At 38.7% G+C, this 12500-nt stretch overlaps 1 protein-coding gene and 5 non-coding genes across 6 annotated transcripts; 1 reads left to right on the plus strand and 5 right to left on the minus strand.

Annotated features, from left to right (window-relative positions):
* Window positions 1-5: 5 nt before the first annotated feature.
* On the plus strand, window positions 6-2962 carry LOC109064345 (nuclear speckle splicing regulatory protein 1-like; the record flags this gene model as incomplete). The annotated part of the gene is made up of 4 exons (XM_042753958.1): window positions 6-101; window positions 294-501; window positions 587-689; window positions 1915-2962. Coding segments are annotated over 4 exons (1260 nt in total), but the record flags the coding sequence as incomplete, so codon positions are not given.
* A 456-nt stretch (window positions 2963-3418) lies between these two features.
* On the minus strand, window positions 3419-3493 carry LOC122143101. Its single transcript, XR_006158956.1, has one exon. It is a non-coding gene; the product is annotated as a small nucleolar RNA SNORD65 (small nucleolar RNA).
* A 147-nt stretch (window positions 3494-3640) lies between these two features.
* Window positions 3641-3715, minus strand: LOC122143102. The gene has a single exon (XR_006158957.1). It is a non-coding gene; the product is annotated as a small nucleolar RNA SNORD65 (small nucleolar RNA).
* A 142-nt stretch (window positions 3716-3857) lies between these two features.
* Window positions 3858-3932, minus strand: LOC122143099. Its single transcript, XR_006158954.1, has one exon. It is a non-coding gene; the product is annotated as a small nucleolar RNA SNORD65 (small nucleolar RNA).
* Window positions 3933-5667: 1735 nt separating this feature from the next.
* Window positions 5668-5742, minus strand: LOC122143098. Its single transcript, XR_006158953.1, has one exon. It is a non-coding gene; the product is annotated as a small nucleolar RNA SNORD65 (small nucleolar RNA).
* Window positions 5743-5895: 153 nt separating this feature from the next.
* Window positions 5896-5970, minus strand: LOC122143100. The gene has a single exon (XR_006158955.1). It is a non-coding gene; the product is annotated as a small nucleolar RNA SNORD65 (small nucleolar RNA).
* Window positions 5971-12500: the final 6530 nt, after the last annotated feature.

The raw sequence follows: 12500 nt of genomic DNA on the forward strand, positions 1-12500 counted from the left end.
AGAGGGACAGCACTGTCTATGAGTATGATAGTGTGTATGATGATATTCAGAAACAGAGATTGGAAAGCAATAAGAAAATGCTAGGTGGCACAGACAAAAAGGTATATTTGAAAATGTTATTGAAAAAAAAAATTTATTCGTCCAATTTATTAGTTAGATTTTTTTTTAAGTATTATAAGTTGTTTTATTGGATTATTTTTTTTTTTCAGTTTTTTTTGATGGTAGAATGTTGTATTCTATTTTTTGCAAGTTTTTATTCATTATGAATATGATTTTATTTGTTGTTCTTTTAGCCCAAGTATATTAACCAGCTGATCCGTGCAGTCGAAGAGAGGAAGAAGGAACAGGAACGTCGTGATGAGAGAAAGATCCAGAAGGAAAGAGAAGCAGAGGGCGAGATGTTTGCTGATAAAGAGGCCTTTGTCACCACAGCGTATCGCCAAAAACTTAAAGAAAGACAGGAGGAGCTGGAGAGAGAGAAGAGGGAAGCAGAGTTAGAAGGTGAGTTCTTGTAGTATAATTCATTGTTGTTATGAGTATTAAAGTGGACATACTTAGTTTTTGTTTGCAATTTTTTTTTTATTAGCTGCACTGGATGTCAAGAAGCAGAAGGATCTTAGTGGATTTTATAGACATCTTCTCAACCAGACAGTCGGAGAGGAGGCAGTGCCTGATCGTAGTGCTCAAAGGTGAGCCATATGCTGGTAGTGATTTACAGATTGATATCCACCTTATTGTGCAACACAGAAGTAACATTCCTGTGAATGTGTGAGACTTTAGATTCTTTATTCCTGTGAATGTCTGAGACTTTAGATTCTTTATCTGCTATAGGTTAATAACTAGAAGAATTACAAAGTGTACTAAAAAATAAAGCCATTTGTGGTACAAACCAGTGTGTTTACGATTATGATAATAAATGAAAAAATGTGAACACAAATAACAGTTTGCAATATCAAGCAGCATGACGGAAACTTCTTGGACAGTTAAAATAATAGCTCTTAAGTAAAAAAAAAATAACCCAGATATGTGTATCATACATAAGTGCAAAACAAGCAGTAACTTCAAGTATGAAGTGCATAAAAACACAATTAAATGCTCTAGACTGTTACAGATAAATGTTCTTTTGGTACAATTCAGCTCATAAGTTTACACACCCCGGAATAGTTCACCCAAAAATGAAACGTTATTCACCCTAAGGTGAGACAAATTTAGCATTACAATCACTGGATCACCAATGGATCCTCTGCACTGAATGGGTGCCTTAAGTTTAAACAGCTGCTAAAAAAATAATTTTTTAGTTACCTCGAAAAAGAATATGAAAGATTATAGATCTTCTGATCGTCATAACTGATCTCTGGCTAATTTGGTTCTTCAAACAAATTTGCAGATTTGATTAAAATATCTGAATTAAGTTGTCTAAGATTACTGTGCGTTGTCATGTTCTGAAAAGGGCAGATGTATCAATAAACCACGATCTGAAATGCAACGATTGGCTGGCAGCAAGACATCAACATAATGGCATCATATAATTAAAAAAGACACCTGACAAAAAACTTGACAGATTTCTGGACCTTTATAAGGAAAAAGCCAAGGCGAACAGTACTGCATAAATGTTATAACAGATACATGAAATGTGCACTGTTTTTAATTTGTGGGGTTTTTTTTTTTACACAATTCCCTATGATTTATTCATGATTTTTTTTATATTATTCATATTTATATCATTTATATTCACAATATTTGCTATCCATAATAGATTTCAATTCATATAGTATGAGACATATAGTATGAGAAAAGAGACGCATTGAAACTCAAATTACATCCCTTATTTGATATCACGTTTTAAAATGCAGAAACTATTTGTAGGTCTGTGTAGGCCTACTAAAATTAATAATCAACTTTAACTTGTTTTAGAGAGGAGAAAGCTACAGGCTCTGCAGCAGCAGAACAGTCACCGACCCCGGAGCCCACAGTGAATCGAAGAGAGAGCGAGGCAGAATCCCACAGCGATGAGGACCAGAGTGATAACAAAACTGCATTCACTAAGACCACCACAAACAGCAATCACTCAAAACGGCACTATAGACAAAAATCCCCTCTTTCAGATAGTGACGATGAGCGAGAGCATGAGAGGGAAGAGATTAAAGAAAAGAGTCACAAAGAAAGAGACCGGGATAGAGCAAAGGATAAAGATAGAGAGAAATCCGAAGACAAGCACAGTCACAGAAAGGAGGACAGGGACCGCAGAAGAGAAAGGGAGCGAGACAGGGACAGAAAAGAAGACAGAGGCCGAGACAGGAGGGACAGAGACAAAGATGACAGACATAGTAACAGGGACAGAAGAAACAGCAGCCCAAAAGACAGAGAACGAGACAGGAAAGGTGAGCAAGATCGAGACAGAAGAGACAACAGTCCAAAAGACAGAGAAAGACACCGTAAAGGAGAACGAGAGAGAGACAGACGAGATAATAGCCCAAAGGACAAGGAACGGGACCGCAAAGGAGAGCAAGATCAGAGGGACAGAGAAAGCCAGAAAATGGACAGCAAAAGGAAAAACCAGGATGAGGAAAAAATGACCGAGACACAGATGGAAAATGAGAAAGAAAAAGTTATGGAACCTGAGGATAAAAGTGATGCACAACAGAAACCTAGTAAATTTGCCAAACGCAGCAGTAATCAGACTGTAAATTCCGCCAAAGAGAGATATCTGGCCCGGCAACTTGCTCGTTTTGCTGCAAAGCCCTACATTGAAAAAGATGACGACTAGCAAATGGATTGACCATTGTATCACACTTTTATGCACTCTTCATCTCCCTCTTTGAAACAGTATGTATGTGTTAAGGCATATAATTTAAATGCTTTAGTAAGCTTAAGTGTTAGTAAATTTGGGGAGAATGGAGCCTTTTCTTTTTTGTATATTCCACTTCATTGTCAGCGTTAATAAAGAGAAGGGTAAAAAGAACAACTGCATGTTCATTTTGGCAAACCGTCTTAGGTTTGAGGAAAGGTTTTAAGAAAAAAAAACTGATGGGAAAGGGCAATTTATTAGCCACTTCCCCCTTATTAAAAAAAAAAATGTTTTCCACAGTTTGCACCACAATATGCACATCCAAAAGTTCATGATTCTTAAAGTGCTAACATGTCAGGAACTTACCCCACCCACAGAAACAAGATAAATGAAGAAAACAATATATTTGAATAAAAACTTTTAATAGGACTCAAGTTATAATAATACACTTAATATCAAAACATGACGTTTATAGGACACACAGCAGTTCAAAGAAAACAAGTCGGAATATGAAGATTAAGGATAAAGTTGTCCAAATCGCCTTCATCGGAATCTGTTGGGTAAATGAACAATCAGATTAGGTCATCTGCAGGCCATTTTTCACATTAGTTAAATTCTTTTTTTTCCTCAAATCAGAAAACCGTTCATCACCACTGATTAATCTGACGGTAATTCCAGCTATTATCAGTTTAGGTTTCATCATAATGAACTCACTCAGTCAATAAGTAACATTAACAGCATTTCTGCAGAACTCACCATAAATGTGTGAAGTCCTCGGAATACACCTAGGAAGACGAACACTGTTAAAGAACAGCTCATACATGTCTTAAATAATTGGCATACATTAAGTATGCTCAGAAAACCGATTATCACCACCGAACCATCTGACGGTAATTCCAGCTATTATCAGTTTATGTTTCATCATAACGAACTCAGCCAATAAGTAACGTTAACAGCATTTCTGCAGAACTCACCATAAATTTGTGAAACCTCAGAAAACACCTAGGAAGACAAACACTGTTGAGGAACAGCTCATACATGTCTTAAATATTTGGCATACATTTAGTGTGCTCAGAAAACCGATTATCACCACTGAACCATCTGACGGTAATTCCAGCTATTATCAGTTTAGGTTTCATCACAACACATTATGAAAAGAGGCATTATTGAGAAATTGTGACTATTGTGTCTTACCAGCAAACAGCCGTATTTTTCCTCAACGGACACCCGTTCTTTGCTGCTACAGAGCAGAAAGGACTTATCCGCATTCGCCTCGTGTTATATGTACTAGTCTTCTTCTTGAAGATATACGAGTTTGGACACCAGTAGACGTACTGCCCTCCACAGGTCAAAACATATAGTTCTTCCTGAACCCTACGCGCAATCTGCTCATTTCTGCCAACTACTGGAAAAACCTACGAAGACATAAAACCTAGTTTACCCACACCTACTCAGTACTGTAGTGTATATCAATTCGTGTGTTGATCATCCACAATATATTGGGTTGTGGTTGACGTACGCACGAGTCGAGTCCAACTGCATGATCCTTTAACGCCAACAACAACAAAAACAACTTCATAAAATAACTAGATTGCTTATTTGAACAACCTTTAACTCGACTGGATTAACTCTTAACTGTGCATTAAAATTCTACATAAAAATTGAAAATTGCTATTGACGTGTTGTATTTGACATGGGCCTATATTTCAGTACATGCATTTATGCGGATTTCATATTAATCTTTCCAAATGTCCCAGGGGCATGTTTATAGGTTTCCAGGTTGGCAATCACTCAAAACGGGCGAGACCAAGACAGGAACAGGGACAGAGGAAACAGCAGCCCAAAGGACAGAGAACAAGACGGGAATGGTGAGACAGAGGAGGAGAGTGGTATAGGTGAGAGAGAAGGGAAAGGTGTAGGAGATGGAGAGAGAGAGATAGCGTAGATAACAGCCCAAAGGACAGGGAACGGTACTGCAAAGGACAGCAAATTCAGAGGGACAGATAAAGTCAGAAAATGGACAGCAAAAGGAAAAACCAGGATGAGAAAAAAAAATGAGAAAGAAGAAAAAAAGTTATGGAACCTGAGGATAAAAGTGATGAACAGAAACCCAGTAAACTAGCAATACGCAGCAGTCATCAGACTGTAAATTCAGCCAGAGAGATATCTGGCAGGCGACTTGCTCATTTTGCTGCAAAGCCCTACATTGAAAAGGATGACGACTAGCAATTGGATTGACCATTGTATCACACTTTTATGCACGCTTCATCTCCCTCTTTGAAACAGTATGTATGGGTTTGGTTAAGGCAAATAATTTAAATGTTTTAAGTGTTTGTACATTTGGGGAGAATGGAGTTTTTTTTTTGTAAATTTCATTTTGTTAAAGTATTTTTTTGATGGGTTGTGAGATTTTTCCATAGTTTAATTGTTAAATTTGAGAGAGTTTAAAAAAAAAAAAAAAAAAAAAAAAAAAAAAAAAAAAAAAAAAGATGGGAAAGGGAAATTTATTAGCCACTTCCCCCTCATTTAAAAGCAATGTTTTCCATGGTGTACACTGCAATATGCACATCCAAAAGTTTGATTCTTAAAGTGCTAACATGTCAGGAACTTACCCCACCCACAGAAACAAGATAATGAAAACACAATATTTGAGAACACAATAAAGAACTTTTAATAGGACTTGAGTTACAATAATACACTTAATATACAAACATGAAATTTATAGGAAACACAGCAGTTCAAAGAAAAGTCTGAATATGAAGATTAAGGATAAAGCAGTCCAAATCTCCTTGATCTGAATCTGTTGGGTAAATGAATAATCAGTTTAACGTTAGGTCATTTGCAGGCCATTGTTCACAAGAAGCTAAACTTTTTTTTCAAATCAGAAAACCGTTCATCACCACTGATTAATCTGACGGTAATTCCAGCTATTATCAGTTTAGGTTTCATCATTATGAACTCGGGTAAATATTTAAAACAAGTAACGTTAACAGCATTTCTGCAGAACTCACCATAAATTTGTTACGTCCTCAGAAAACACCTAGAAAGACAAACACTGTTGAGGAACAGCTCATACATGTCTTAAATACTTGTTATACATTTAGTGTGCTCAGAAAACCGATTATCACCACTGAACCATCTGACGGTAATTCCAGCTATTATCAGTTTAGGTTTCATCACAACACATTATGAAAAGAGGCATTATTGAGAAAATGTGACTATTGTGTCTTACCAGCAAACAGGCGTATTTTCCCCTCAACACACACTCATTCTTCGCTGCTTCAGAACAGAAAGAACTTATCCGCGTTCGCCTCGTGTTATATGTACTAGTCTTCTTCTTGAGGATCTACGAATTTAGACGCCAGTAGACGTACTGCCCTCCACAGGTCAACACGTATATTTCCTGAACCATACGCGCAATCTGCTCATTCCTGCCAACTACTGGAAAAACCTACGAACACATAAAACCTAGTTTACCCACACTTGGGCCCCATTTACACTGCATGGTTCAAGTGACCCAATTCCGATTTTGTCCTCTCATGTGGCACAGATCGGATATGACCGGTGAACGTGTAAGCAGGAAAAAAACGCATGGATTCCGATTTTCTCAGATCGGATTCAGGCCTCATTCATATGTGGTAAATAAATCGGATATGAATCGGATACGTGCATTTGCGTGTGCCATGGTAAGCAGACAAATCGGATATTCCCCAGTAAAATGCGAGTCGTACGTCATCATTAAAAAAAGTGAGGTCAACTCAGGTGGACACCACCAACTGAGATCACATGACTTATTATAGGCGCGATGGAGGACGAAGAATACACACAGTGGAGCAATGCCAAGGTTTCATGTCTTTTAAGTCTTTGGGGCAAAGAGACAGTGCAGGCAAAATTGCAGGGTTGTTACAGAAATAAATCCGTGTTTGAAGACATGTCACGAGATATGGGGAGGCACGGTTTAAGCGCTTTTTTTTCCGCCGTACGAGACCAATGTTTTGCTGATTTGTTGACTTTTCAAAATATTGTGGAAAGCAAAACATTGTATAATTTTATTTGCATCTGCATCCATTGTATTTTGTGCTGTTTTTACTTCCTTTCCCGGGTTCAGAACGTCTACGTTTGGTAGTTTCAGCAGTGTATAGTGTAAATGCAAAAATCGGATACGGGTCACTTTTAAAAGATGATGTAAGCGGGTCGTCAAAAAAATCGGATATAGTCAGAAAATCGGATTTGGGCATCAAGACCTGCAGTGTAAATGCAGCCTTACTCAGTACTGTAGTGTACAAATCGTGTGTTGACCATCCACAATATATCGGGTTGTGGTTGACGTACGTACGACTCCAGTTGGGGGCTGTTTCATAAAACAAGTTCACCAAACAATCCAGGCTTATTTCTGACTTGTTTTGAACAAAATAAATTGACAGTAAGTCAGACTGAAATAAACCTGGCTTATTTTGGTAAAACTTGTTTTATGAAACAGGGGGCTGTTTCATAAAAGACGCTAAGAAAAGCGGGGATTAAAGTCCAAAACCTGACTTGAAAAAAACCTAACAAATCAATCGGGACTAAAGCGGTTTCATAAACGACTATTTATGTTCATGCAATCTCAGGTTCAATGAGTCAGGATAATCTGTTGTGCATGCTTATTCTTAAGCAGCCCTTAATGGTATAGCACCTCAGTATTTGAACAAGCTCTTGTTAAATTATAGTCCTCCAAGTCCGCTGCGTTCTCAAAACTCTGGCAATTTGATAATACCTAGAATATCAAAATCAGCTGCCGGCGGCAGATCCTTTTCCTATTTAGCGCCTAAACTCTGGAATAACCTACCTAACATTGTTCGGGAGGCAGACACACTCTTGCAGTTTAAAGGGATAGTTCACCCAAAAATCAAAATTATATCATTAATGACTCACCCTGATGTTGTTCCAAACCCGTGAGACCTCCGTTCATCTTCGGAACACAGTTTAAGATATTTTTGATTTAGTCCGAGAGCTTTCTGTCCCTCCATTGAGAATGTATGTACGGTATACTGTCCACGTCCAGAAAGGTCATAAAAACATCTTCAAAGTAGTCCATGTGACATCAGAGGGTCCGTTAGAATTTTTTGAATGCATCGAAAATACATTTTGGTCCAAAAATATCAAAAACTATGACTTTATTCAGCATTGACTTCTCTCCCGGGTCTGTTATGAGCGCGTTCACAGCACAATCCGGTTCACGAACGAATCACTCGATGTAACCGGATCTTCTTGAACCAGTTCACCAAATCGAACTGAATCGTTTGAAACGGTTCGCGTCAACAATAAGCATTAATCCACAAATGACATAAGCTGTTAACTTTTTTAACATGGCTGACACTCCCTCTGAGTTCTAATAAATCAATATCCCGGAGTAACTCATTTACTCAAACAGTACACTGACTGAACCGAGCCAGATAACGAACGAAACATTGACTCGTTCTCGAGTCAAGAACCGGTTGCATCGGTTTTCGGATCACCGGTAGTGATGGGAAGTTCTGTTCTTCTCCGCGAACCGGTTCTTTCGGACAGTTTGATTCAATAAACCGGGGTTGCCGAAAACGGTTCACCGGTTCTTTTGCGCTCGACGTAATGACTTCATTGGCGATGATTGCCGTTGATTCAAGCCTTCGGTTTACCCGCGCTCATAACATTAGCACAGAATCAGTTCAGAATCAATCACCAAAAGAACCAGTTCAGTTCAGACGCGCTGTGTGTCGTCTGCTTCACGCATGCGCAGTATCATCAGCTCCTCGTTCTCGAATCGGACGCGTCCCGACAGAAACGGTTCTTGACTCGAGAACGAGTCAATGTTTCGTTCGTTATCTGGCTCGGTTCAGTCAGTGTACTGTATGAGTAAATGAATTACTCAGGGATATTGGTTTAATTGAACTCAGAGGGAGTGTCAGCCATGTTAAAAAAGTTAACAGCTTAAGTCATTTGTGGATTAATGCTTATTGTTGAAGCGAACCGTTTCAAACGATTCAGTTCGATTTGGTGAACTGGTTCAAGAAGATCCGGTTACATCGAGTGATTCGTTCGCGAACCGGATATCACTAAACTGCAGTGTTGTGAACGCGCTCATAACAGACCCGGGAGAGAAGTTAATGCTGAATAAATCGTAGTTTTTGATATTTTTGGACCAAAATGTATTTTCGATGCTTCAAAAAATTCTAACGGACCCTCTGATGTCACATGGACTACTTTGAAGATGTTTTTATTACCTTTCTGGACGTGGACAGTATACCGTACATACATTCTCAATGGGGGACAGAAAGCTCTCGGACTAAATCTAAAATATCTATACTGTGTTCCGAAGATGAACGGAGGTCTCTGATTTTGATTTGGGTTGAAACGATGGTTTGGAACGACATGAGGGTGGAGTCATTAATGAACATAATTTTGATTTTTGGGTGAACTATCCCTTTAAATCTAGATTAAAAACCTATCTCTTTAACCTGGCTTACACATAACACACTAATATGCTTCTAATATCCAAATACGTTAAAGGATTTTTAGGCTGCACTAATTAGGTAAACCGGAACCGTGAACACTTCCCATAACACCTGATGTACTTGCTACATCATTAGAAGAATGGCATCTACGCTAATATTAGTCTTTTTCTCTCTTATTCTGAGGTCACCGTAGCCACAAGATCCAGTCTGTATCCAAGTCAGAGGGTCACTGCAGTCACCCGGATCCAGTACGTATCCAGCCCAGATGGTGGATCAGCACCTAGAAAGGACCTCTACAGCCCTGAAAGACAGCGGAGACCAGGACAACTAGAGCCCCAGAGACAGATCCCCTGTAAAGACCTTGTCTCAGATGACCACCGGACAAGACCACAGGAAACAGATGATTCTTCTGCACAATCTGACTTTGCTGCAGCCTGGAATTGAACTGCTGGTTTCATCTGGTCAGAGAAGAACTGGCCCCCCGACTGAGCCTGGTTTCTCCCAAGGTTTTTTCTCCATTCTGTCACTGATGGAGTTTTGGTTCCTTGCCGCTGTCGCCTCTAGCTTGCTTAGTTGGGGACACTTCATTTAGAGTGATGTAATTGACTTGATTGCAAATTATTGCACAGATACTATTTAAGCTGAACTGAGATGATGACATCACTGAATTCAATGATGCACTGCCTTTAACTGTAATTTTTCATTATTGACACACTGTTTTCCTAATTAATGTTGTTCAGTTGCTTTGACGCAATCTTTTTTGTTTAAAGCGCTATATAAATAAAGGTGACTTGACTTGACTTGACTTGACTAATATCAATGCGTTCCTATTGGTCCGTGTTAGAGGAACTCATCTTAGCCTGACAGTTAGCCTGCTCCTGACCAGGTTAGGTTCCCAGCATATGTTGCCAGAGTTACTGAGCTTAAGCTGTGGTAATTTTGCTTTATGAAACCAAATCAAGTGAAAATAAGTCAGACTAACTGAAATAAGCCCAACAGAGTCTGGCTGCAGACAAGATGCACTCTCAGCCACGCATGTACACTTGACACATGCACTGTCAGCCGCACGCATGCGCTTTGAGGACATGCACGCTCAGGCTCATCGAAGGCAGAAATACATCAAAATGCAAACTAAAAGCACGAGATAAAAGAAATTGTTAACTCCGCCTGAAAATATATATGAAAATGAAAAAGTACTTTTATGAAACAGCCCCCAGGCCCCTGTATAATGCCAACAACAACAACAACAAAAAAACACGTTTATAAAGGAACTAGATTGCTTATTTACAGGGCTGCCAACTCTCACGCATTCAGCGTGAGACTCACGCAATTGACACTTTTTTCACTCTCTCACACCTAGGGATATGCCGGTATCAAATTTTCCTGTTGCGATTAATTGATAATGTTTTGTCACGGTATGCGATATTATTACGGTATTGAAATTAAGTTTTAAAAAAAGTGGTCATAATACAGTATAACAGGTTAAATAACTTTTTTTTATAACAAAAAGTAACTAAACATTTGAATACAAATAAAGCAATACAAAAAATATATTTAAAATAAAAGTTTTACACCGATTTAAAGTGCAAAAGACTTTAAAGACCCATAGGTACCAACTTTACAATAAGACCTCATTAGTTACATTTAGTTATGCATTAACATTCACAATGAGCAATAGCTACATTTGCTACACACAGTTATTAATCTTTGTTAAAAAATTTCAAGTCTTAGCTCATGTTAGCTCATTTAATAGCAAAGTTGCAACTTTCGAATTTAACAATGTGTTATTAAATATTGCAATACCTAAGATTAATGAATGTTCAGAAGAATTTTTAACTGGCAGTTTGTTAACTAAAGAAGCCCTAATGTAAAGTGTGAATGAACAATAGAGAATCAAAACACTTTCAAACAATATCTAGGACATGTTTGTAGTCCAGATTAAAATGGAAAAAATTTTATGGAAATATATAATATAATATTTTATATTATTTAAATGTTTAGAAAGTAGCAGCTGCTTTTATTTATGGGGTTTCCAGGGTAAGGGCTGCATTTTCTGCAGTTTAGCGCCATCTGCTGTCAGAGACTCATCAATAGCGGTTTTGAAGCTCAAAGTGTGCAGAGCGGGCCGTCGCCATCTTGGCAGCGCGTCACCGCGCGACTCTCCCGGAAAATCGCAAAAATGGGCAAAAAGGCGGGAGCTGGTTGCTGAAGCCACGCCCACCTAGCACGACGGCATTGTCAACAGCAGCAATCCACCTGTCACTCACGTGGCCACGCCCTTAAAGTGGCCACGACTTTAAGGCTTAATATAATTTAAACGGATGAGTTATAAAAAAATTCACCCCCCTCACAGTTGTCATGAAGAGCAAAATTAGCAATATAGACCAAAATCATTTTTTGAACCAGGCGGTACAACATGTTTTTTTTCTGCTGTAAAGTTGGGCATTTTAAACATGGGAAGTCTATGGGACTGACTCCCTTTTGCAGCCAGCCTCAGCGGCCAGTCGATGAATTGCAAGTTTTAGTCACTTCCTTATTGGCTTCACAAGAGAGAGCGCCGCTCGGTTCCTCCACGTGCTTCTCATGCGTGCTTGTTTACATCAGAGCAAACACGCGTCTTTAAAGCAGCATACAGCGGTGTTGTGCATTTTGACCACTTGATGGGAAAAGTATACTTAAAATGCATTCCAAATTCAGAATAATTTGTAATATATAATTATTCTCGGTATTTAGAAGTACCCACGATAACAATACCGTGCATATTCATTACCGCGATATATCGCATTACCGAATATCGGCACATGTCTACTCACACCACACATCCATTTTCTCACACAAAAAGCACCCTCAGTTAAAACTATAATAGGATACTGGCAAAACACATTTGGTAAAGTCTCCTGTGCGCATTTGTGTTTGCACTCTGGAAAGCGTCGAGATTCTTTACAGCGCATTTTCGTAGCGCTGAGCAATGCAGCCAATCACAGTCATATCTGTTGACTTCTTGAACAACTGTGATTGGCCATTTCATTCACTCACCTCTAAACACCGGACTTTATGTAAATAAGAGATTCATTAAAAGGAACTTTCTGAGATCGCGATGAACTGAAGTATGTGACACCTTTTTAGTGATTTTAAAGGAATGGCTATTTGCGGACATTCTAATCCATTCAGAATTTGAATAAAAGATTTGTTTTTCGTGCTGTTAACGGCCATATACACTGTACAAGCAGCACAGTTTC

This window comes from Cyprinus carpio, unplaced genomic scaffold (assembly GCF_018340385.1).
Source record: "Cyprinus carpio isolate SPL01 unplaced genomic scaffold, ASM1834038v1 S000000752, whole genome shotgun sequence".
Taxonomy (NCBI): Eukaryota; Metazoa; Chordata; class Actinopteri; order Cypriniformes; family Cyprinidae; genus Cyprinus; species Cyprinus carpio.